Source organism: Letharia columbiana, assembly GCF_014066305.1.
Source record: "Letharia columbiana isolate WasteWater2 chromosome Unknown Sc0000009_s1, whole genome shotgun sequence".
NCBI classification, from domain to species: domain Eukaryota; kingdom Fungi; phylum Ascomycota; class Lecanoromycetes; order Lecanorales; family Parmeliaceae; genus Letharia; species Letharia columbiana.
The window spans coordinates 429,253-455,176 of NW_023501046.1; the positions used below are offsets into that span (position 1 = coordinate 429,253).

General features: G+C 41.1%; 10 protein-coding genes across 10 annotated transcripts; 7 read left to right on the plus strand and 3 right to left on the minus strand.

Annotated features, from left to right (window-relative positions):
* Positions 1-1,463: 1,463 nt before the first annotated feature.
* On the plus strand, positions 1,464-2,245 carry HO173_003810 (uncharacterized protein; the record flags this gene model as incomplete). The annotated part of the gene is made up of 3 exons (XM_037305735.1): positions 1,464-1,475; positions 1,682-1,730; positions 1,815-2,245. The coding sequence occupies 3 exons, from the start codon at positions 1,464-1,466 to the stop codon at positions 2,243-2,245; spliced, it is 492 nt and encodes a 163-aa protein (XP_037167490.1).
* An 89-nt stretch (positions 2,246-2,334) lies between these two features.
* On the plus strand, positions 2,335-2,803 carry HO173_003811 (uncharacterized protein; the record flags this gene model as incomplete). Its single annotated transcript, XM_037305736.1, has 3 exons — positions 2,335-2,434; positions 2,476-2,610; positions 2,652-2,803. The coding sequence occupies 3 exons, from the start codon at positions 2,335-2,337 to the stop codon at positions 2,801-2,803; spliced, it is 387 nt and encodes a 128-aa protein (XP_037167491.1).
* Positions 2,804-9,430: 6,627 nt separating this feature from the next.
* HO173_003812 (uncharacterized protein) lies at positions 9,431-12,033 on the plus strand (the record flags this gene model as incomplete). The annotated part of the gene is made up of 2 exons (XM_037305737.1): positions 9,431-9,461; positions 9,524-12,033. The coding sequence occupies 2 exons, from the start codon at positions 9,431-9,433 to the stop codon at positions 12,031-12,033; spliced, it is 2,541 nt and encodes an 846-aa protein (XP_037167492.1).
* A 149-nt stretch (positions 12,034-12,182) lies between these two features.
* On the minus strand, positions 12,183-13,337 carry HO173_003813 (uncharacterized protein; the record flags this gene model as incomplete). The annotated part of the gene is made up of 1 exon (XM_037305738.1): positions 12,183-13,337. One exon carries the CDS (start codon positions 13,335-13,337, stop codon positions 12,183-12,185), a length of 1,155 nt encoding a protein of 384 aa, XP_037167493.1.
* Positions 13,338-13,658: 321 nt separating this feature from the next.
* Positions 13,659-15,413, plus strand: HO173_003814 (uncharacterized protein; the record flags this gene model as incomplete). The annotated part of the gene is made up of 4 exons (XM_037305739.1): positions 13,659-13,807; positions 13,865-14,404; positions 14,540-14,963; positions 15,120-15,413. 4 exons carry the CDS (start codon positions 13,659-13,661, stop codon positions 15,411-15,413), a joined length of 1,407 nt encoding a protein of 468 aa, XP_037167494.1.
* Positions 15,414-15,624: 211 nt separating this feature from the next.
* On the plus strand, positions 15,625-16,875 carry HO173_003815 (uncharacterized protein; the record flags this gene model as incomplete). The annotated part of the gene is made up of 5 exons (XM_037305740.1): positions 15,625-15,687; positions 15,855-15,912; positions 16,001-16,091; positions 16,147-16,235; positions 16,295-16,875. 5 exons carry the CDS (start codon positions 15,625-15,627, stop codon positions 16,873-16,875), a joined length of 882 nt encoding a protein of 293 aa, XP_037167495.1.
* A 68-nt stretch (positions 16,876-16,943) lies between these two features.
* HO173_003816 (uncharacterized protein) lies at positions 16,944-17,594 on the minus strand (the record flags this gene model as incomplete). The annotated part of the gene is made up of 1 exon (XM_037305741.1): positions 16,944-17,594. One exon carries the CDS (start codon positions 17,592-17,594, stop codon positions 16,944-16,946), a length of 651 nt encoding a protein of 216 aa, XP_037167496.1.
* Positions 17,595-18,059: 465 nt separating this feature from the next.
* Positions 18,060-20,050, plus strand: HO173_003817 (uncharacterized protein; the record flags this gene model as incomplete). Its single annotated transcript, XM_037305742.1, has 3 exons — positions 18,060-18,244; positions 18,298-18,658; positions 18,713-20,050. The coding sequence occupies 3 exons, from the start codon at positions 18,060-18,062 to the stop codon at positions 20,048-20,050; spliced, it is 1,884 nt and encodes a 627-aa protein (XP_037167497.1).
* A 1,455-nt stretch (positions 20,051-21,505) lies between these two features.
* Positions 21,506-22,652, plus strand: HO173_003818 (uncharacterized protein; the record flags this gene model as incomplete). The annotated part of the gene is made up of 2 exons (XM_037305743.1): positions 21,506-21,769; positions 21,825-22,652. The coding sequence occupies 2 exons, from the start codon at positions 21,506-21,508 to the stop codon at positions 22,650-22,652; spliced, it is 1,092 nt and encodes a 363-aa protein (XP_037167498.1).
* A 334-nt stretch (positions 22,653-22,986) lies between these two features.
* HO173_003819 (uncharacterized protein) lies at positions 22,987-25,639 on the minus strand (the record flags this gene model as incomplete). Its single annotated transcript, XM_037305744.1, has 3 exons — positions 22,987-23,585; positions 23,734-25,543; positions 25,595-25,639. 3 exons carry the CDS (start codon positions 25,637-25,639, stop codon positions 22,987-22,989), a joined length of 2,454 nt encoding a protein of 817 aa, XP_037167499.1.
* Between the last annotated feature and the right edge of the window lie 285 nt (positions 25,640-25,924).

Below are 25,924 nucleotides of genomic sequence, written 5' to 3' on the forward strand. Positions count from 1 at the left end.
ACGTCTATATTAATAATATATATTCTAATATAATAAATCTTCTTTATAGTAGAGCTTAATAGATAATTAAATAATATAATTATTTTATTAATTTATATTTTAATAGTAGTAAATATAGAGGAGTACGCGCGTAGTATAAGTATTATCTAGAAATATATCTAATCTAATTAATAGTTATATCTTATTTTATCGCCTTTACTTACTCGTTATTAATTTATATAATTAATTAAGCTCTTTAATAATAAGAGATTTATCGTTTATTATTTAATACTTTCGCTTATTACTCGCTTATTTATAGACTTAAATTAATTTATTAATATTAATAAATTTATTATCTAATAGTTATTAATTATACTCTTTATCTTAATTAGTTTATTTAACTTTATATTAAATATCTTTCTTATACTTAATCTTATTAATAATTTCTTTAATCTCTTAAAGTTTATTATTATTAATAAGATTAAAAGTTTATATAAAGACTTTCGCTATATTATTATAATCGTAAAGATAATAAAACTTAAATAATAATATATAAAAGATATTATAAATTTTATATATTAGGAGTAGAAGTAGATAATATATCTATATCTCTATCTTATTTATAATTTAAAATAATTTTATAAATTTATAAAATAACTTCTTACTTAGACGTTTCTACTTTAGATTCTTAATCGCTAATATTATTAAATTATCTATCTTATAGCTTTAAGATTAATATATTTTATTATAATATTTAAACTAAGCTATAATCGCGTTATAAAAATACTCTACTATCTTATTTCTTAATATTTATAACTTCTTTATTCTATTATTTATAGCGAATATCCCCCCCTCGATAAAGTTATTCTTAATCTCTTAATAAATTTTAAAATAATATTTATATATTAAAAAGAACGATATCGTTTTAATAGAGGAATATTAACTATTTATATAAGCGAACTCTATTATTAATAATTATTTTATCTAAATATTTTACTTATTATTAATAAATATATATAAGAAATATTTTAATATCTAATTTTATTACTTAATTTATTTATTAATTTATAAGTAAAAGACGATATTTAGATATCGCTTAATTTTAAAATAAAAGTAAATAGCGAATTAGAAGCTATTAATAAATATAAAGCCTTTATTATTAATAATATTATTTAATATTAGTATATATAAAAGAATAAGGTAGGGCTGAACTAGAAAACCTTGAATTTGTATGTGCAGCCAATCATAAATTCGTCAGGTCTACGCTTTTTGGTTAGACACCGCGGGTAAATAAATTAGCGTCCGCAACCATCAAAAATCTACAAAAATCTATATGCAGAAGTCTTATCCTCTGAAATAACCAGCTCCCTACGGATACTATTTCTTCATAATTTGATAAACTATAGAGCTCAGTATGCGCTTTCTAACGCTGTAAAAATAATGAAGTTTAGCCTACTATTGGTGGATTAAATGGACATTCAAATATGGTAGTCATGGTAGTCACACCAGACGCGTCCGGGATCGGATAATAATCCTTCCACCTGTTTGTGTAACCATTATTCTTCCACCATTCTATCAATTCTACCAATTCCACCAAACGCGTTAGAAGGCCCTCAAAAAGAGCCCGAACGGATACGTCCTCCCCTACATACTCCTCCCAAGCCAGCGGTAGGTGGGTTAAACTGACATTCAAATATTGTAGTCACACCAAACGCGTCCGGGATCGGATAATAATCCTTCCACCTATTTGTGTAACCATTCTTCTTCCACTATTCTACCAATTCTACCAATTCCACCAATATGAACACATTTACCCTCGGTACCCTCGCACTCAGTTAAACAAGAGGAGGATCTACAACAGGCGAATGCGGAGAACACTGCGGAGAACATTGCGGAGACAGTCATCAGCAGCAGTGACACAACAGGCCTACTCTCCACGGTCTCACACCAATCCACTCAGCCAGTACAAGAGAAGTCAATACAGCAGGCGAATGCGGAGAACACTGCGGAGAACATTGCGGAGACAGTCATCAGCAGCAGTGACACAACAGGCCTACTCTCCACGGTCTCACACCAATCCACTCAGCCAGTGCAAGAGAAGTCAATACAGCAGGCGAATGCGGAGAACACTGCGGAGAAACCAAGCGGCAACAAGGCCCCCAGCACCAAGAACACGGCTCAGCTCTCCAAGATCCCACGTCATATGCTCTCCACGGTTCCACATCAAATCATCACTCAGCAAGCGGAGAACACCACTACAACTTAGCCTATCATCCCCACTACATTAAGGAGTAAGAGGAGGAACTACAACAGGCAAATGCGGAGAACACTGCGGAGAACACTGCGGAGAACACTATGGAGAATACTGCGGAGAAACCAAGCGACAACAAGGCCACCATCGTCAAGAACACGGCTCAGCTCTCCAAGATCCCACGTCATATCAGTTATCCACTCAGTCAGCCACTCAGCTAGCCACTCAGTCTGATACTCTACAAGAGAAGGAGCAAGAGGAGGAACTACAACAGGCAAATGCGGAGAACACTGCGGAGAAATCAAGCGGCAACAAGGCCACCATCGTCAAGAACACGGCTCAGCTCTCCAAGATCCCACGTCATATCAGTCATCCACTCAGTCAGCCACTCAGCTAGCCACTCAGTCTGATACTCTATAAGAGGAGGAGCAAGAGGAGGAACTACAACAGGCAAATGCGGAGAACACTGCGGAGAAACCAAGCGGTAACAAGGCCACCATCGTCAAGAACACGGCTCAGCTCTCCAAGATCCCACGTTATATCAGTCATCCACTCAGTCAGCCACTCAGCTAGCCACTCAGTCTGATACTCTATAAGAGGAGGAGCAAGAGGAGGAACTACAACAGGCAAATGCGGAGAACACTGCGGAGAAACCAAGCGGCAACAAGGCCACCATCGTCAAGAACACGGCTCAGCTCTCCAAGATCCCACGTCATATGCTCTCCACGGTTCCACATCAAATCATCACTCAGCAAGCGGAGAACACCACTGCAATTCCCCACTGCATTGATATAGTACATCACTGCGGCCTCTACAGGAGGAACATCGAACGATGCATATTTGGACGAATTGAAACCGTCCGATGTCTACAGCTATTTCATTATTCGAAAGATTTCACTGCGGCAGGAGATATTGTGGGATTCACACCACTAACTGGCACGTTATCTCCATTTCTTTCCGGTATTTCGATACTTCTTACCATAAGGACATGACCTTTCTCTGTTTTTTGTGGGCCATTATTACGGATTAATCCTCCACACTTAATATACCTTCCTAATTAGGCCTTAGCGCACCTCTCTCCGCACATATGTGCCTGTATACCACATAGATTAAATCAATTTTGTAGTGGTGGAAGTAGGTCAAAAACGCACAGCAAGCGATCAGAGTTCGATTTGACTTAGGGCTAGGGCTAAAATTCGATTTGACTTAGAAAAATCCAACTTCATGAATTTAATTCATGGGCCTTTACTTGTATTATAATAATATATTATTTTAAAATAAAATATTTTTATTAGCTAAGCGATATCGATTATAATAAATATAAAAATATATCTTATTATTTTTATAAATTAATTTATTATAACTAGAATAATATTATAAATAATATCTTTATATTTATTTATTAATAAATCGATAATAAAGTTTATAGAAATTTTCTTTTATAACTTAATAACGATAAAAAGCGAGCTTATTTCGCTATATAGACGATATCGCGAAGCTTTAATTTATTAATAAATATTATATATCTTAATATAATCGATAACTTACTTTAGACTTTTATTTTAATAATATTTATAAATAAATAGTTTATATATCTTTATAGCGCTAAAGTATTCTAATAATAAATTATTATAATATTTATTAATAAGCTCTTTTTTTAAGACTTTATCTTTAAAAATATAAAGATAATTATTATATCTTAATAATCTTTTAAAGTCTAAGATTTATATTTAATTATATATATAACGCTTAATTATTAATTTATTAATATTAATTTAAAAAGAGTTTACTTAATTATTATAGACTTATAAATCTCGAATTAATATTTTTATTAATCTTTAAAATATATTATAAGTAATCTCTTATACGATCTTAGATTTTCTTTTAAAAATAATTATCTAAATATCGATAATATGAAATATAAACGCTATAATTATTATAAGCTTCTTATTTCTTTATAACTATTTATCGCTAATTTAAAATATAAGCTTATTTTATAGTATCGATAGTAGTTTAATATTTAATAATGAAGTTTTCTCGTAGTTAAGGCGTTATAATAACGAGTTAATAGAGTTTAATTTATCTATTTAATAAAAAATCTTAAAGTTATAAATAGCTAACTTTAGCGTTTAATAAATTTATCTAAAATTTAATTTCTTCTACTTTATAAAGTCTTTAAAATTATTATAATTTATTAAAATTTTAATATAAAATATACTATCTTTTAAGTAATAACGCTATTATTTTATAAACGCTATAATAGCGAATAACTCTTAATTATAAATCTTATAGTTTTACTTTATAAAAATTATTTTTCTAAATTAGAATATTACTAGTTATTAATAATTATTTTTATTTAATTATAAAAGTATAATTTTTATATCGAAGTTAAAAGCGTTAATTTTAAGATATAGCTTTAAATTTAAATCGTAATAATATAGAAATAGCGCGGTTATAAAAGTGTTTTAAAGCTATTAAAACGCTAACTCCGCGTTATCTATTTATTCTAACGATCTAGATTTCTTATTATTCTTATTTTCTTTAAGTAAGTTAATAAATAACGCTATTATATTAAAATAGTTATAAATAAATTATTAATAGAAATTAATAAAGTTTAAAAAGACTTATATATTTTAATAATTTTTTAATTTTAGCTACTTCTTAATAATAGCGATATATTTTTAATTTATCGTAATATCTTTAATAAATATAATAAATTCTAGAAACTTAATTCGCTTAATATAGAATTAATACTTTTTTAGATTAGCGTATAATTAGAACTAGCGTAAACGCTTAAGTACTTATTTAATATATCGTTAATACTCCGCTAAATTAGTACTATAAATTAAAATATTATTTAAATATATTATATATATTATATTTATTAAATTTATAAAAACTCTATTAATATATATTTAAAAAGTTATTAATATATTAGCGAGCTTAAAAGATATAATTAAATATTCGAAATAGTTGTAACGACTATAAAACGCTATTTTTCACTTATCGCCTTCTTTAATTTAAATTTAATAATAGATATTCTTAAGATCTAGCTTTATAAAGACTTTAGATCTATATAAGCGATCTAGAGTCTCAATAATTAAAGATAATAAATATCGATTTTTAATAATTATCGCGTTTAGACTTCGATAATCAACGTAAAAATAAAGTCTCTTATTCTTTTTAGAAATGAAAAGAATTAATATTTTAACTAAGAAAGTTAAATAATAGATTTAATTTTTCTAAAGAGAATTCTTTAAATAGTATTATGATTTCGTTAATTTTATTTAAGATAAATTATATAAAGAGCTATATAGTAGCTTTTTATCGCTCTTAATCTTAATAATATAATTTCTTTACTTAAGTATAAATAAGATTTCTATTTTTTTATTAGAAAAAATATTATTAAACTTTAATAACTTCTAAGAAAGCTCTAGATTACGCTTATTTTTTAATTCGCTTTACGCTATTATAATATATATAATTATAAATATATTTAACTTCTATTTAATAATTCGAGTAAATTTAATCGATTTTTTAATCTATAATTTATTAGCGTTAATTTTAAATCGCTATTACTTTATCGCTAAATTTAATAATATTTATAATTAATTTAATTTAAGTATATCTAATATAATATTAAAATCTTTTTAATTAATAATATAGAAGAGTATATTATACTTTTTACTTTAATTTTAATTATTTACTAACTAGTAATTTAGCTAATACGCGCTATAATAATATATATTTTAATCGCTTAACGCTTTCGATTATAATAAGATAGCGTTATAAGATTTTAAATTCTATTAAATTATAAATTTTTATAAAATTAAATTAATATACGCTCTAGTATTAAGTAAAGTAACGAGTTACCTCTATTTACTTTAAAGCTTTATTTATCTCTTTATAAAAATAAAAGAAATTATCTCTATTAATTATTATTTTTATCTTACTTCTAAGATAATTATAAGATTAAATCTTTTTTTATTAATACTACGTCGATATAGATTATAAATAATTTATCGAGATTTAAATACTTAGATATTTAATAATTCTATTTATTATAATAAAAATAACTATTCTTTTTATAATTAGAGTTAAAGAATTCGACTTTATACTTTACGCTATTATCTTAAATACGCGCTATATAAATATCGTCGTTTAAAGCTAATTTAGACTTCGAAATTCGATTCTTTAAAGATTTATTCTTAGCGAATCCTTTTAAAGACTTTAAATAAAAATTATTATTAAAGCGTATATATTCTAAAATCTTTTTCTATATAATAGTCTAAATAAGAATTTTTTTTTATTATTTCGATATACTATTAGTATTTAAAATCTTATTCTTAAACTCTAATCTAAGCTTAATTAAAAAGAAATTAATTTAATATTTCTTAAAAAATAGAATTATATAGACCTTTAGCTTCTTTAAATAAATTTTAAAAATAAATATCTTCTAATTAAAGCGTTATTTAATCTTCTTTTACTTTTTATAAGCGAGAAAATAATAATTTATTAAATCCGCTATTAAATTAAATAGAAACTACTTAAAGAATTTAAAAGTTATATTCTTTAAATTATAGATTTAATAGTATTTATATTATTAAGTATTAAGATCGCTTTTTAAGAATTATATATAATAAATAATTCTTAATTAATTAATAGTAAAATATTTAGAACTTATAAGAAACTTAATTTCGATTTCGCGAAATTAACGTAGATACTTTCTCTTATTAATACTCTTATAAAGATATATTCTTTTAAAGCGAAGTATTTTTACTTTAATTAATATATTTACTAAAGATATAATAATAATTAATATAAATAATTTTTCGCTAGTTATAGATAATAAGCTAGCGTTATAAAGTTTATAATTATAGATCTTTAATATAATTAATTCTTATTTTTATTTTAGATAATAATTTTTAACTCTAGCGATTATAAGACGTTATTTTATAATAAGATCTTTTATTAATAAGAAATTCTCGAACTTATTATCGACGCTATAGTAACTTTCGATATTATCTTTATTTTTTATTATATAATTTAGAGATAAATTTAATATCGTAATAATAATAAGCCTTCTTTTTAAAAAGATAGAGAGATTAGAATTATAAAAGCGTAGTTTATTAGCGATTAGCTAGTAGATATAGATTATAAAAGATATAATATTATTATAGAATTTAATAATATATTTAATAGTAGAATTAATCTCTAAAAAATATTAAAACTTTAAGATATATAAAGTAAATCTATATTCGCTAAGCCTCTAGATATACGAGATATATTATTAAAACTAAATTCTAAAAGAAACTCTAACGTAGTATATATAATATCGGCGCTTTAACGTAAATAACGCTAAGGTCTATAACGTATTAAATTTAATAATAAATTAAAAATATCTTATAGTCGTTCGATATTTAAAAGAGCTATAAATTTTATTCTTCGCGAGCGCTTTAATCTATCTAAATACGTAGATAATTATTAGCTTACGCGATTTATAAGTTATAATTCTTAATATAAAATACGTAAATAAAAGTCTCTTATAACTTAATGAAAGAATACGTATAAATTAGAAGTTATTTAGAACTGGTTTTAACGTTTTTAGAGTATTTATTAAGAGTTTAAAATATAAGTAAAGAATATTTATAATTTTAATAAGATTAAATTTTAAATTAAAATAGATAAGAGTTAATAGATTATTATAGAAGAAAAAGAATTTTTATTTTATTAAACGAATATAAATAATAGAGAGTATATTACGTTAATCGAGTGTATTGATAACTTAAACTATACGCTTTCTCTAATACTAATTTTAATTAAAAAATAATACTTTAATAATTAATTTTAAGAGAGTCTTAATTTCGATACTTTATAAGCTATTAATAATATCGAATACGTAAACGATAATCTATATAAGGCCTGAATTAAGTATTTTAATTATTTTACGAAGAGAAGACGTATAGAAATATATAGATTATTACTATTTAATAATTATAGTAGTTATCTTATAAGAGAAGTATTTAAATATATAAAGAATAATAATAATATTTTATTCTATTTACTTCTATACTCTTTATATCTATATTAGTTATTAAATATAGATGTCTTTTAGCTATTTAAATATTAATATATTAAGATAATTAATATCGTAATACGTTAAGCTAGCGATAATTATTTAAAACTCGATTTTTTAACTAATTTTTAAGTAATTTATAATCGAATCTTTATTAAATTAACTATTATATTTAAATAGCGAGAAATAAGCCTTTTTTTCTATAATTCTACTATTATTTTAAATTATTTAGCTAGATTTTAACGAAGAAACTCTTCGCTAAGAAATAAGACTTTAAAATAAAAGATACTCGATCTTGAAAACTAGCTAATATTATATACTTATCGTTAAATTATATAATATAAAAAGAAATTACGAAATATATATCTAATCGATTAAATGTTTAATAGATATATTTATAAAATAGAAGCGAAGATACTTTTAAATCTTCTCGTTAAGCGAGAATTAAATACTATTTAATAAATTATAGTAGCTCGAGTAACTCGAAAAGTAGAATCTAATATTATAATATAGAAGAAAGATATTATCTACTCTTATTAAGCTCGAAATAAGATTATTATATATAAGAAAACGAAGGTTATAAAGACTTTAAAGGCTTTAGAGTAGATAAATATCTAAGAGTCTCGAATATATAATACACTTAGAAATAAGAAGATTAAGTGATTTAAGGCTACTATAACGAGGGCTAGATAGTTAATTAAGATTAAAAGAACTAGAGAGGTTAAAATAGATGATAATAGTTTATAGTATATATATATGTGGGTGGGTAGGTAAAATAATTGAAAAAATCCGTATTGGGGCGGCCTTAGCGTTGGGGTGGCCCATACTAAGTGTAACGTGTTCCCATACGATTACCTACTATCCTTGGGGTCTGTGCGCGTTTTTCTCTGTGCCAAGCATTGTAGATACACTTGCACACGCTAAAACCAAGACGGCGCTAAAAGACATCAGCTTTGGCACCACAACAACAACAACGCGAGAAGCAACATTACCACCTCTCCTAATCTCATCAGACAACATTTCACGTCCAAAACAAACCCACAGTACAACATAATTGAGAAAGATTCTAGACCTGATACCCTACATAACTACCGCGTGCGCGCTTGAACCTTTTCCTTGCCACGATGCCTAAAGCCAAGACACCCAAGAATCTAGGTAAAAATATATCTAGATCCACCATCGGCAACGGTCCTTCTAACAGATGCTTGTATCAATAGTTGTCGACGGAACCGCGAAGCTTGCCGCTAAGTCGAAGCCCAGTGACAAACATGAAGCTCCTGATCTCAACATCGAAGAAGCTACAGTAGCATCACCAAGACCATCGCGTAAGCGCGCAGGCAATTACTTCGACTTTGATGATGACGCAGATGCGGAACAATCAAGCAAGCCAGCTGAACCGAAGGCTGTCAAGCCCAACAAAAAGACAAAGACAGCACCTGCTGGTAAAGAGGAAAGATCAAATCAAGTTGAAGCGAAGCCAGCCGAGACTGTGAAGAGAGGCAAGAAGGGAAAAGGTGCGAAAGATGAAGTCGCTGAACCGCCAAGCGAGACGAGCAACAAGGGAGTAGAAAAGCAAAAGAGGTCAAGGGGGCCGAAGGTTGCCAAGGATGATGTGGCCGAAGAGAAGCCTGAGAGCTCAAACAAGTCGAAGAAGGCGCCCAAGGAGCTAACTGCAGATAAAAAGCCCAAGACCGACGCTACTTCAAAGACCGCCAAGGCTGAGACGAAGGTGAAAGCCAAGAAGTCAAAAGCCGAGAAGGGTGCTGCCGAACAGGAAAGCTCTACCGTCCTTCCGGATGTTGCTATGGATGAAGCGCCATTTGAGACACTGTTAGAGGCGGGAAAAGGACAGGCTCCTGGAGCTATGGAGAAGCAACCCGCTACTCGCCCTCAAGCAACAAAGCCTCCGAAGACTGCCAAGAAACCTGCCAAGGAGTCGAGCAAGATTGAGTCTGCTAAAGCTTCCGCTGCGGAAACAGCTGCCGACGGCGCAGATATTGCGAAGAAAGGGGCCAAGGCTGGAACCGATAAGGTCAAGAAAGCTGCGAAATTTAAGGCTCCAGCTACCGAAACAGCTGCCGACGTCGCAGATATTGCGAAGAAAGGGGCCAAGGCTGGAACCGATAAGGTCAAGAAAGCTGCGAAATTTAAGGCTCCAGCTACCGAAACAGCTGCCGACGTCGCAGATATTGTAAGAAAAGGGGCCAAGGCTGGGACTGAGAAAGCCAAGCAAGCTGCGAAAACCATGGCTCTAACTGCAGAGACGCCCGCCGGGTTTGCTGATGTTGTGAAGAAGGATGCCAAAGCTGGCGCCGAAAAGATGAACAAAAAAGCGGTTTCAAAAGATTCTAAGCCCGCCAAGGATGATAAGTCCGTCAAGCTCACAGCATCTACCGAAGAACAATCGAAGCCTGAGGCGTCCAAATCCAAGAAGCGCAAGGCCCCCGCGAGCGCAGATACTGAGATCGTGAAGACTAACATTCTCGATCCGTTGTCTGAGCATGCTTCGGCAAAGAAGAAACAGAAGAAAGCAAACACCAAGTCCAAATCCGTTGGAGATGCTGTAGGAGATGCTGTAGGAGAGCTCTTAGCAACAGCAACTGAAGGAGCCAACGCCGCAAGAGCCTCCCTTGGAGGTCTTGCTTCTTCGATCATGGGAGGCGCTAGCGAAGCAGCGGAGGGGGCAACGGACGCAAAGGAATTAGCGAAAGCTTCAGCTAAGAAGGCCAAGGGTAAGGGCAAAGCCATAGCGGAGGACGTAGCTGAATCTTCTGGCAAGATAGCAGAAGTTGACGGGCCTGGGGACGCCGAGTCGGAAGACGACTCGCACGATGAGCCGGACGACCAAACCACCGCCCTCCTCGCAGGCTTCGAGAGCGACGGCGACGAAGCACCCGTTCCGGGCTCCGGCTTTCAACAAGGCCAGGAACTCCCTCGGCTGCCTAAAGCGGAGACCACCGCAAAGAAACTCGAGGACGTCAGAAATGGTGCTAACGAGGGACCAGGCGTGGTGTACGTAGGGCGTATTCCTCATGGCTTCTATGAGCATGAGATGCGGGAATACTTTTCCCAATTCGGCGACATCAGTCGCCTCCGCTTGTCACGCAGCCAGAAGAGTGGTGCTTCCCGGCACTACGCCTTTATTGAGTTCACTTCGGCTGGTGTTGCTAAGATCGTCGCTGATACGATGGACAATTACCTCATGTTTGGGCATATCTTGAAGTGCAAGGTAGTAGCAAAAGAGCAGGTACATGAGCAGCTGTGGAAGGGTGCCAACAAGCGTTTCAAAGCTGTGCCATGGAACAAGATTGAGGGGAGGAAGTTCGAGATGGGACTCGGTAGGGAGCAATGGGCTGGTAGAATCGAAGAAGAGAAAAAGCGTAGGGCGTCCAAGAATGAGAAGACTAAGGAAATTGGGTATGAATTTGAGGCGGGCGATTTGAAGGGCGTTGACGAAGTGCCCGTCAGAGATGTAGCGAAGAAGATCGAGAATGGGGAGAAGGTCGAAGAGGAGAAGTCGTTGGTGACGGCTGGGGGTGAAGATGGCAATGGTCCTGTCGTCGTGAGCGAGGAAGTCAAGACTAAGAGAGTGAAGAAGGTTAAAGGCAGGGCAGAAGAGACCACTACCACTTTGGCAAAAAAGACGAAGAGGGCACTGGCTGCTGGCGAAGAGGTGGTAGGTTCTGCAGTCAAGAAGGCCAAACAAGGGAAGAACGTAGCTGCCTGAAGGGTGCTAGATCGCTGAGCATCTCGCATCAACCATCTTGAATCTTGACTAGATGGAATGGAATTCTGTAACAAACAACACGCACACAACAGCGCTGGGAATACTCGCCGGATATTAGCAAGCACATTATTAAATAAATAGTTCCCGAGTTAGTGTTCCTCCAGTTCCCCTAGTGCTGCTGCTCCTCTTGCCATGATCAATCTTCGGTTCTTCTCCCACTTAATCCATGCCATGGCTTGAAGCAAGCAATCAGCCAAATCATCAAGCTTTTCCACCGAATCCTGCGCAACACCCTGTGCTTTGGATTCTGACAGCTTCTTCTGCTTCACCAACGACTTGCTATCTTTCCTCCGCTTCTTCCTCAAATATGCTTGACCCAACTGCGCAGCTGCTCCTTTCATTTCAAAGTGAGCTCCTTCATCCAACCATTCCGCAACTAATTCTATCTTTGCTGTCTTAGTCTTCGCGCTTTTGGAACCCGGTCCCTCCTTTAAAGCACCCTGCTTGTTCGTGATCCAAAAATTCGATACCTTCGAAGGAGCAATCGGATGTACAGTCCCCTTCCATAATCCACGTTCCGCAAATGTTTTCAAGACAGCATAAACCATTGCTTCGAACATATTAACGCGCAGAGTCCATTCCTGCACTGCTGATCCACCCATTGATCTAAATCTTTGCCGTTCAATTAGAATGTGGGTAGGTTTGAGGTCCTCTAGGAGAGTGGTGATAAGGTCGTATGCATGCTGGGAGTAAGTTGCTGGATCGAACGCCTCCTTTGGATTTGAAATTTTGATCTTCCCTGACCGCTTCACTTCTTTGATCGCCTTGTTCGGCACCAGATCTTCAGCTTGCTTTGACTTGTCCAAGCCTTTAGAAATAGCGATACGAGTCCAATCTTCGACCACGGGGTTTCCAATATCTGTCGCAATCCCGCTGCCGGTACGAGGAAGGACGAGGCAGCAGTATGCGAGGTTGCGAATGCCCATATCTATACTGAGGATCCTGCATGGCTCCTGTAGAGTATCCCGGTGCTTATAAGGAGCGAGAGTTGCTTTGGGAAGATGGTCTAGCAGATGGGCGGTCAGAATAGGTTTGGTACCAGACGAATTGACGCCAACAGCTCTAGCTAAGATTCCGAGCTGGGAGTTGGTACAGGAGCCGAGCCAGGATAATCGCGACGCCATCCATACTTTAATGGTACGAGTGTATCGATCAACCAACCAATCTCTCGTGGGAAGAAAGTTGACGATCCAAAGATTGCGTCGAGAAGCGACCGAGACCTGACGCGACCCGAACTCAAGCATTTATGTGAGGTACTCCAGACTCGTATTCTACCTAGAACACCGGGCCGGGCCGACGCCGCCCTTAGGGTGCTGACTGGTACTGGACAATGATTCGGGTCATTTCATCATCATTATCTAAAAGTTGTGCTGTGTTTTCCATCTTCTCTTCCTTTTCATCTCTACACGTAATTCTGCGAACAAGTCATTCTCCATTGTATCGCATACTTTTTCAAGCTGTCTCACCCAACTCTCCTTCGCTCTGTCAGCCACCATACTGCTGCAACAGCAGTATTACCACGGCTATCCGCATTCTCCCGTCACTTCTCTGTCTCTTTCCCAGCCATGGCTCCTATTACTAAAGAGTGTGATTATCTCGTCATTGGAGGAGGTAGTGGTGGTCTGGCCTCTGCAAGAAGGGCTAGTGGACAATGGAGTGCGAAGACAATCGCTGTAGAAAGTAATCGCCTGGGGGGTACCTGTGTCAACGTTGGGTTCGGACCATCCCTAGGGCTCACAAAGAAACTCCTGGCATACTGATCTTCATCAAGGTGCGTCCCCAAGAAGGTCACCTGGAACGCTGCGGCAATTGCAGAAACCCTACATGAAGCCAAAGCATACGGCTTCTCTATCAAGGAGACCGCTCCTTTCGATTGGAAAACCTTCAAACACAAGCGTGATGCTTACGTCGAACGCCTGAATGGCATCTATGCTAAAAACCTTGGAAACGATCACGTTGAATGGCTTCACGGCCGCGCTCGCCTCCGTTCGAAGAATGAAGCCGAGGTTGTCCTCGACGATGGCAGCAAAGAAACCATTCGCGCTAAAAAAATCCTACTGGCCACAGGCGGCCACCCAAACATTCCGAAAATTCCAGGAAGCGAATTGGGCATAACTTCTGATGGTTTCTTCGACTTGGAAAAGAGGCCGGAGAAGGTGGCTCTTGTCGGAGCAGGCTACATCGCTGTTGAGATGGCCGGCATGTTCCACCACCTTGGTAGCGAGACGCATCTGTTCATTAGACACGACAAGTTCTTGCGTAACTTTGACCCAATGATCCAAGACAAGATCGTGTCCGAATATGAGCGCCAGTACGTAATCTCAGCTTCCATGTTTCGTCTTTTTGACCAAGTATTGAGTCTTGTGACATGTCTTGGCAGTCCTAACTCTCGCAACGTGTTCATAACCCCTCCTTCAATAGGCAATACTGACTGCGAGATTGTAAGAGGTATAATTATACACCGAAACTCCTCGCAATCTGAAGTGGAAAAGCACCCTGAGAAAGCTGGCTGGTTGAAATTGCATTACTCAGACTCTGAAAATAAATCGGGTACTCTTGACATTGACTGCCTCCTCTGGGCTATTGGCCGTAACCCCGAAGTCGAAGATCTAGGTTTAGATAAAGCAGGCGTCAAGCAGAATGAACGCGGCCAGATCATTGCGGACGACTACCAGAATACCAATGTTGACGGCATATATTCCCTCGGAGATGTCTGCGGCAAGATCGAGTTGACTCCGGTTGCGATAGCGGCCGGACGCCAACTTGCCAATCGACTCTTCGGCGGCCCTGACTTCAAGAATGCAAAGCTAGATTATACAAACATTCCCTCTGTCGTTTTTGCCCACCCAGAAGTCGGCTCAATAGGCATGGTAGGTACATTTCAAGACTGATCACTCCCATTTGGTATTGAAGTTGAGTCGCAAAACACGTTTTCGGGAGCAAGAAGACTTTTCTTCCTCCTAAACCTGTCTTGCAATTCTATTACCTACCTCAGATAAGCGATGCTGACTCCGAAATTTGCGTAGACAGAACCAGAAGCCCGTGAGAAGTATGATGACAAAGTCAAGGTATACAATACGAGTTTCACGGCAATGTACTATGCCATGATGGAGCCAGATGAGAAGGCGCCTTCGAGCTACAAGCTCATCTGTGTCGGTCCAGAGGAGAAGGTGGTTGGACTGCACATTCTGGGAAGTGGCTGCTCTGAGATGCTGCAGGGCTTTGGTGTAGCAGTCAAGATGGGTGCAACGAAGAAGGATTTTGATAGCTGCGTGGCTATACATCCTACAAGTGCTGAAGAGTTGGTGACATTGAAGTAGAAATGAATCCGCTGAGGCTAGAAGTACTTAAGAGCTTGTGCCTTGCATAGGATCTGCACGATCTGCACATGTGAAAAAAGCTTGTGATGACGTGGGGTCACAATTCCGGGTACATCCACGACCATGGTTCAGATATGTTTGATATCTTCTAATCATACAGCACTTTATACAGACAACCAAAGCGCTACCAAAGGATTTTGTGCACTTCAATATGGCATCAACGCATCAACTGAAGGTTCAAGATATCTTCTCTGTAAAGGACTATGTCTGCCTTGTACGCACCCTTTCCGAGCAATTGCTTCCCTTTCAATACTTTTGTCTTAAGGCTCAGGACTTGTTGCTGGAATACGAAGTCGATGTTGAGGCCTTAAAGCTCCTCAGACCTGTCTTGTAATTTGAAGTTTGTCTTGAAGTGGAACGGCTAACTCGGTAATGATGTAGGTCACTGGAGGTGGTACAGGCATTGGTCTGATGGCAACTCAAGCCTTGGCTGCTAATGGTGAGACACTCAGCCTTCCGCTATATCTGTAGAGTCGTTCCTCAGAGTTAAGGACATGAACAACATTCCCGACAGCTAACGGAATCAGGCGCCAAGGTCTATATCACAGGCCGCCGGATGGAAGTACTCGAAAATGCCGCCAAAAACCACAGTCCAGAAGGAGGAGGACATATCATACCGTAAAGTCAACCGGCAAGCTAATAGGAGAAAGAACGCTGACCAATACACTTGTAGCATTGGACCATGTGACGTCACTTCGAAATCAGATCTCGAGAAGCTTGTCCAAAACTTGGCCTCAAAGGAAAAATATCTCAACTTGCTCAGTGTGTCGCTTCGTCTCTTCACTGCCAATAACCTTCTGTTACTGATCCCACCCGCACAGTAACGAACGCAGGCGTTTCCGGGCCCAAGGCCCCACCGGACTCCACCTCTGCGGACGAGTTACACGACAAGATTTGGCAAGCCGAGTCGGTCGATGACTGGTCCAGTGTATTAAAGACCAATGTAACGTCCGTTTATTTCAGCACCGTCGCATTCCTGCCCCTCCTACAGGCATCCATTGGAGAAAAATTTGCTCCACGCTCGCCTTCTGTCATCGTCATTTCAAGTATGAGCGGCATAATGAGGCACAGCCAAGGCCACTTCGCCTATAACGCGGCAAAAGGAGCCACGGTACACCTCAGCAAGCTCATGAGTGCAGAATTTGAGAAGGCGGAGGTAAGGGTAAACAGCATAGCTCCGGGCTACTTCCCAAGCGAGATGACCATGAAGGAGAGCGATGACAGTAACAAGACTCACATGCCGGCGGAAAAGGTCCAAGAGAAAGGGCATGTGCCCGCGGATAGGCCAGGCAGTGATGAGGAGATGGCACAAGCAGTAATTTTCTTGTGCAAGAATTGTTATGTCAATGGAGAGCTGATTGCGGTCGATGGTGGGGTACTCAACCAGGTGCCGGGGAGATAAATAAAAAGCTATGGAGCAGTGCTAGAGGCAGCATAGAAGACCAGAGATCAGGATGCTACATATGAAGATTAATGTCTAGCATGCAGGCTGCTGACACTTTCGATACCACCATCTCCTCTTTTGACTTTCCTGTCTTTTGGCTCTAGTCCAGACGAGCTGGACGGAGAGCGTCCAGGAATTGCTTGTGACCCCGTCTCACCAGTCAATTTTTCTATAACCTTGATTTTGCCCTCTGCACGATTGAAGCGATCGTCAAATTCCGACACAGAGTTCTCGTCGTTAGCTGTTGAGAGACTTTCTGGCTCTGTAAGAGCATATAGCGTTCGAAGATGTTTCTCCAAGCGCACATTGGCAAGTAGACTGGGGACCTCTGTTCGTCCTGGTAGTGTTTCTACTTCAGGCTGAACACCTCCTCCGCTGCTCTCTTGTACTGATTGGCTCGTAAAAATTGTCTGCATGTCTGCAGTGCCGGCATTTTGCCTGTCAGATACAGGAGTATCTTTTAAGAATGGAAGTCTCCCTGTCCATATCACTGCTCTTCCATACAGGTTGCCCATGGAGGCGTATTTCTCGAAGCCCTTTTCGAGCCCGAATAAGCGGCCTTCAATCAGTCCGGCGCGATTACCGTCCGAAGCCCCGAGATCGTAACCCTCTTTGTAGAATTCATCTTCGAGAGTGAGAAGGGAATCGAAGGGATCGTTCTCATGTGTAGCCATCATGACAAGCCTGTAGGTGCCAGCGGAAGATGGTGAGTGGTGTCGCGAGTCGCAAGTGACATATTGATCGAGATTCGAGACCGAGGTCTTCTAGTGTACTCTACTCTTGGCTCTAGGTACCGCCTCGGCGGCACAGCGCACCTGAAGGCCCGGGCACTTTTCTACCACTAACTACCTACAATTCTTGAGAGTACTAGAGATGCTTCTTTATCAGCACATTTGAATCTCATTCTTCAGAAGACCGCATTCTCACCGTTGTTATACAAGTCTCAAGCCTGGCTGTTAGTCTTCGGCAAGGTGCCACCGGCTAGATAGCGAAGTTTGGGAAGGAGCGCTTCCTTCTCTTGCCTGATGAGGACGCTCCCGCCATAGCCAAGGACACCTCGTCCTTATCGATTATCAGACTACAGGCACGAGGGCATAGAAGGTTGCCTCCAACTGTGTGTGCGACGACGTTGCGACCCGGTAATGCCTGGCCCACGGCTTGGTCCTGTCCGGCGACATTTGCTTCCTACCTCATTCGCGATCTGGACATGGCTCAGCTTATGTATGTGGATGTGGAATGTCTCGGCGGCAGAGAAAACTGCAGCAGACTACTATGTCCAGTCTTTGCCTGGCCAGCCAGACGGCCCGCTTCTGAAAATGCATGCTGGGTAAGAGGGCAAATATCATCCCATCTCCTGTACTTGGATTGACATTCTCATAGTCACATCGAAGTCAATCCTGCGCACAATGGCAATCTCTTCTTTTGGCACTTTCAGAATCGCCATATAGCCAATCGGCAACGGACGGTATTATGGTTGAATGGCGGACCGGGCTGCAGTTCGATGGATGGTGCTTTAATGGAGATTGGACCCTACCGACTAAAGGATGAATCGACTCTTCGATACAATGATGGATCTTGGGATGAATTCGCCAACATCCTTTTCGTCGATAATCCTGTCGGGACAGGCTTCAGCTATGTTGATACAGATAGCTACATTCATGAGCTCAAGGATATGGCTGATCAAATGATTCTCTTCCTGAAAAAGTTCTTCGAAATGTTCCCCGAGTACGAGGATAATGATGTGAGTACCCACCGTTAAAAAGGAAAACTCTGCTCAATAGTAATATTACGACAGCTTTACATTGCTGGAGAATCCTACGCAGGGCAACATATACCATATATAGCCCAAGCTATTCTCTCCAATAACAATTTGCCTAATCAGTCCAAAAAGTGGAATCTGTCTGGTCTCCTTATAGGGAACGGGTGGATATCGCCCGTCGAGCAATACGACTCGTACCTCACAATGGCCTACGACGCTGGCGTAATCCAGGGCGGCTCTGCCGAGGCAAATGAGCTTGAAAAGCAGCATCAGAGGTGCACCGACGCTCTCAATCAGCCAGGAGGTTTAGACAAAGTTGATCTGCCACCATGCGAGTCCATCCTCCAATCAATCCTGAGACTTTCTCAAAAGGACGGACAGTGCTACAATATGTACGACGTCCGTCTTCGAGATAGCTACCCCAGCTGCGGTATGAATTGGCCCCCAGATCTCACAAATGTCACACCGTACCTGCGGAGGGATGATGTCAAAGCGGCTCTGCATATCAACAAAGACAAGAAGTCCGGATGGACGGAATGTTCTGGAGCGGTGGGCTCAAATTTCAATACCGCCAAATCCAAGCCAACCATACAGATTCTGCCCGACATCCTGAAACAAATGCCCGTCATCCTCTTTTCCGGAGACCAAGATCTTATCTGCAATCACATCGGCACCGAAGAGCTCATCCACAACATGGAATGGAACGGCGGCAAAGGTTTTGAACTTTCTCCCGGAACATGGGCCCCTCGCAGGCATTGGACTTTCGAAGGAGAGCCAGCAGGACTTTACCAAGAAGCTCGAAACCTGACTTACATTCTGTTTTACAATTCATCCCACATGGTACCTTTCGACTATCCCAGGCGAACAAGAGACATGCTTGATCGATTCTTGGGTGTAGATATAGCGAGCATTGGCGGTAAGCCAACGGATTCCCGGATTGATGGCGAAAAGGGGGTAGAGACGAGTGTGGGCGGTCACCCTAACAGCACATCAGCCGAACAGGCAGAAGCAGAGAAGCTTGAGGAAGCCAAGTGGGCTGCATACTACAAATCGGGTGAGGTAGCACTGATTGTAGTCATCATACTTGCGAGCGTATGGGGCTTCTACGTCTGGCGGGATCGGCGCAGAAGGGCAGGCTACGACGGTCTATTCGGAGGTTCAAACACCCATCTGGTCAGGAGTAAGAGGCAAGCCAGGGACGTTGAAGCAGCAGATTTCGATGAAAGCGAGCTGGATGAGCTGCATGTTGCGAGCCCGGACCCACACCATGATGGAGCGGAGGAAAGATATAGTCTTGACGAAGAGAGTAGTGACGAGGAAAGACGGAGGAAGGCTAATGGGCATGCGAATGGGCATGTCAGTTTTAAGGATTAGTAATGAGTTCCTGAGCGTTGTTGCATGGCGCCGGAGTCAAGGATAAAGGACCCATCTTGCATTATCACACAAATGTATATTCTTCAAGAGAGTGATCACTCACACCATCTTCTCCGATCCTGGCCACGGTCAAGGCACATGACCAAGCGTGCTGGTGGCTCTTCTGTACAATTGAGGGGAGTGACGGAGGCTTACGGGGGTTACGAGTACTACTAGGATACAAAGATATTCGAACATCCAATAGTCTTGTGGATATCCTTTTCGGTCTTACGACTCGAGCGGGCCATCTGATATAAGACATACTTGTGAATGATAAGAGTGGTATGGAGTAGTTTCCAATTATTCAATGCATGCTGTGCATATGAGGGAAATAGGGTTCGCTAATCTCTGGCTCCCAGGCCTCATGAAAAATGCTTGTTGTTCATCAGATACCAAAAGGCATTATCTTGTCTTCAGCGGCACTCCGACACCACACTGGGTCTGCAGAGTGCCTAAGTGCTTGACTCTATGATTGTTATATCATCATATGAACAGATTTTTGATGGACGTCTGGCCCGTATGACCGAGCACACCTTGCCTTTTCTGTCTTCTGCTCCCATGACGATGGTGCGAGGGAACGCGAAGGACCAGAAACCCAAGATACAGAGCCGTAGTAATGAGAAGAATGATAGGGACTCCTCGCCTCAGCTGTAAGCCCCATTGAGTTACCATCATCTTCCTCGCTCCAATCCGGAAACCAGAGCAAGTCAGAAGAAGGCAATCACATGTCTATCCATCTCGACGAATGTATCCTCCATCCACGCACCTATGAGCTCCCTTCCTCACATCCAAACACGATCATGACCTCCTCTTCCCACTCCCAACCCAAGCCATGCGGTGCACAGATCAGTCGAGCTCGGACTCTTATCTTCGCCCATGCGGTCTCTCAGACTGCACCCCGGCGCCCGAGAAGAAAGTGAGAGGAGTACCAACAGCCAGGAAAGGGGTTATGAGGGTAGGAGAGGTGGGGAGGAGATGAACCCCGAAAGTTGCTTTTATGGGGGTGCGTTTCCGCTTTCTCAGTACTCCAAGGAGCAAGAGGTGTCCGGGGACTTTCTCCCAAAGCACTATGTGTAATCGTGAGAAGCCTAAAACACGAGTGTATCGACTTCTCCGTTTGTAAGCTTTGAGTGCGATTATCTGAGCGAGGAGTGAACAGAAGAAAGAGAGATTGTGGCACAAGTTTTGGCTCAGAAAAGTCGGTAGGGCTTAGCGCGGAAATGTACAGACGCAGACGCGCAGGACGCGCTGGAATTTGGACGATACTGACAACTGCTTGAAGCGTCTTGACATTATGGCCAGGGGTAAAGTAATCCTTTTGCTACAACAAATGGACTGAGAGCTTCAACACTTTCCCGTTTCTTCCCTTGTTGCTCTCCACTTTTCTTCTGTGTTGCCAGTTCTCAGACCTCAAAAATGTCCGGCCTCTTCGGAAGTGCAACCAGCGCAAGTGCATCCGCCGCAAACAGTACCACGGGCGATATCTCGAAAGACGTTACACTGAGCAACCCACCAGAAGACAGCATCTCAGATATCTCATTCTCCCCCCAATCAGAACATCTCGCCGTTGCATCATGGGACAAGAAAGTCCGCATCTACGAAATCAACGCACAAGGAGGGAGTGAAGGGAAAGCTCTCTTCGAGCATGAAGGTCCTGTACTGAGCTGCTGCTGGTCGAAGGTACCTATCTCAATCTTGTGTATCTGTGGGCGCCCCACACTGACACTTGTCGCAGGATGGTACGAAAGTAGTCGGCGGTGGTGCCGACAAAGCAGCTCGCCTCCTCGACCTTGGCGCTGGCGCTACTACTGCTCAGCAAGTCGCTGCCCACGACCAGCCAATACGCTGCGTGCGCATGATCGATGTCCCTGGACAAGCTACACCAGTGCTTGTGACGGGGTCCTGGGACAAGACAGTCAAATACTGGGATCTACGGCAACCCAACCCCGTAGCAAGTGTCGGGTGCCAAGAGCGAGTTTACAGCATCGATAGTAAAAACAACCTCCTCGTCATCGGTACAGCGGACCGGTACATCAACATCGTGAACCTTGACAAACCAACCGAATTCTACAAGACCCTACAATCTCCACTGAAGTGGCAGACCCGCGTGGTAACCTGCTTTTCGGATTCTTCTGGCTTCGCCGTCGGCAGCATAGAAGGCCGTTGCGCCATTCAATACGTCGAAGAGAAAGATTCATCTTCAAATTTCAGCTTCAAATGCCACAGACAAACACCACCCAACACCAGAGACATCAGCAACGTCTACTCCGTCAATGCTATTTCATTCCATCCCGTTCACGGGACATTCAGTACTGCAGGCTCTGACGGCACATTCCACTTCTGGGACAAAGACGCGAAGCATCGCCTGAAAGGGTATCCAGAGGTTGGAGGGACCATTTCAAGTACCGCCTTCAATCGGGGCGGGAATATTTTTGCCTATGCCGTGAGCTATGATTGGAGCAAGGGGTATTCCGTGAATACTCCACAGACGGTGAACAAGGTCATGTTGCACGCGGTACAGGGGGACGAGTGTAAGCCGAGGCCGAAGGCTGTGAAGAGATGATCCCGCGAAGGAACAGTCAAGTTTGACATTCCTCAAAATGAAAGGCAGGAACGGTTCGGTGATTTTTTTTGAGCGGCTTAGATACCACCAAGCGTTTGGCGAAGAGCAGTGGAAGCTCGTAAGGGGGTTACCAGGTCATTTGTGGAGATCTGTGGCCAGGGACTGTATCAAGGATGCAGCATCACAGGAATGATTTTAATGAACTCCTTTTGACCCCAGAGCTGCGGGCGGTAAAAAGCTGGATAGGAATACAAACTCACCAAAACAGACTTTGACCATTTCACACGATTTGATGCTTTACATGTCCGTTACTAAGCTATCTCGGCTTCATACCTTAGTTCTTCGTACCCTCTTTCTTGGCCAGCAAATTCAATGCACTCCCTGCTAATATGAATCCAGCCTGATCTTTGCTGATCGTATGTCTGACCTTGATTATCTGCTCTCCGTCCTTCTTTTCACACTTCAGACTTACGTCTCCTTTGCCGCCGTTTCGTAACATGTCATACAGACCGATTGTAGACACCACGTCTCCTGCCCGGACTGTTTCATAGTCGCCCTCGTTGTCAAAGACCAGAGGTACGATTCCTTGCTTCTTCAAATTCGTCTCATGTATCCTAGCGAAGCCTTTGGCGAGTATGACACGCGCGCCCAGATATCTAGGCTGCAACGCAGCATGCTCTCTCGCACTACCTTCGCCGTAGTTACTCTCAGCAACCACCATCCACTCTTTCCCTTGGTTCTTCCACTTCTCAGCTAGTTGCGGAATGCCGCTTTTGGGCGGCTCACCAGACTCTGCAAGATTATAATGGTCGTAAGCGATGTTTGTCTCGCCAGTCTCTGCATTCACGGCGCCAATCAGCGTATTCGCACTTATATTAGGTAGATGGCCTTTGTATTTAAGCCATGGGCCTGCAGCGGAGATTGTATCCGTCGCTTGATGATTTCGGAGTCAGCATTACTCTTTTGGGAGGGATTCTGAAATCGCGAGACATGTCTCAGGAGCAGACAACTCTGGAGACATATTTGACGACTCGTAAGACAGCGTGAATGGGGAAGAATTGCCTCGGAAATTATAACGTACTGCATTGACCTTTGACTTTATATAGGACACGGAGACCTTCAAGTTCTCCAGCAGGAAATGGAGCAAACGGTTCAAGAACGGCCAGACGATCGGAAGTTGGAGATATGATGACGGGATGGTCAGGAGAAGGAACACCAGGATTTGGGGCGAACTCTGGCTTGCCTTGGGCAAAGCCTGCAGACGGGAGGTCGAGTCCTGAAGGAGGAGAGAATTGGAATGGGTTGCCAGAGGGCGTGGGAATTGTGTCGGTCAGTGGGTTGAAGATTGTGCTGCCTGCATACGACATAGCGGTGACGATCTCGGGTGAGGCAAGAAAATTCATAGTTGATGGGTTGCCATCGTTTCGCCCCTTGAAGTTACGGTTATAGGATGAGAAAATGGCATTCGTTTCACCTTTCGAGACGCCATCGGTACGTTTCCACTGGCCGATGCATGGTCCGCAAGCATTGGCTAGGACAGTGCCACCAGCGGAGGAGAAGGTCTCCAACGTCGAGTCGCGGGCAAGTGTTGCTCGGATTTGCTCACTGCCTGGTGTGATGAAAAAGTCGGCCTTGGGCTCCAAACCGACAGCTGATGCTTGCTTGACAATATTTTCGGCCCTGGTCATATCCTGGTACGAGCTGTTTGTGCAACTTCCGATCAATCCTGCGCCAAAAGATTCCGGCCATTTGTTGATCTTGACCGCATCCTTGAATTGTGAAAGAGGCGTGGAGAGATCTGGCGTGAATGGTCCGTTGATATGCGGTTCAAGACTAGAGAGGTCGATAGTAACAACTTCGTCGTATAGGGCCTCGGGGTCAGCGCGGAGCAACTGGTTTCCCTCTCCACTCAGTAGAGCGTAAATGCCGACTTCGCGCAATAAATCAAATCTATGCGTCGATCGCAGGTAAGGCATCATGCTCTGCGTGAACGGAAATAACGACGTCGTGGCACCCACTTCGGCTCCCATATTGGATATTGTAGCCATGCCAGTACAGCTGAGAGTGTGTACACCCGGGCCAAAGTATTCAATGATAAAACCCGTGCCCCCCCGTACAGTCAGGAGACCTGCCAGCTTCATGATAACGTCTTTTGGGGCAGCCCAACCGCTCAACTGCCCTTGCAGTTTAACACCCAGAATTCGGGGAGCTTTCAATTCCCACGGCGCATCCACCATGGCATCTACTGCATCGGCGCCACCAACACCAATAGCGATGGCACCCAAGCCGCCGGCATTTGGAGTGTGACTGTCGGTTCCGAGCATCATGAGGCCCGGCGCAGCATAATTCTCCAGGACAGTCTGATGTATAATACCCGCGCCAGGCGGCCAGAACTCGATCCCATACTTTTTAGCCGCTGACTCTAGGAAATCAAAGACCTCCTTGTTACCGGTAATCGAAGCAGGAAGATCAACGTCTGCGCCTCTTTCCCCGACTATCATATGGTCACAATGGATACTCGTAGGCACTGCAGTAGATGGGAGGCCGCAAGACATGAATTGCAGCAGCGCCATCTGTGCAGATGCATCTTGCATGGCCACCCTGTCCGGCTTGAGTTTGAGAGTGGCATTTCCCCGGACAACCTTGCCACTTTGGGTGTTTGATAGCAGAGATTCTTCGACGCTATATAAATGCGAGTATAGAATTTTCTCCGCGAGAGTGAGCTGCGTCTCTCTCCCAAGTACATTGTAAACTTCCTTCAGCTTTCTGAGAAGGCCTTTGTAGGGAGGGATTCTCGAGGCGACATTCGAAGCTGCCAGAGTCTTTGCTGTTGTCTCTGTGGCCAAGAATCGAAGGTGAAGGCGGCCATTTGGGCGCAGACGTTTAATATTCTGACAGGGTCAATGAAAGTGACTGTCTGATAACGCGAATGTCAAACCAACCTTCAATGAAGCAACTGCTCTAGATTGCGCACATAACGAGTGCATGATCGCTACATACTACTTTTGATGATTACAGGGACGGTTGAGCCAACATCGGTTAAATCTTTTCGTATTCAACTCTAGACACTGACAATGACAAAAGCCCAGGCTTTCTGACCTTCCCCCACCGCGCAAAAGAATGTCAACCTTTGCAGAACTGATCGAGTTTTCAGTACTGGTTTCTCGATATACAATCCTACGTGTTTACGGGTGTTTGCACTACTGAAACTCAAGCCTTGAAGAATAGGGATCTTTCACATGATTAGACAATGCATGAATTAATTAGTCCGA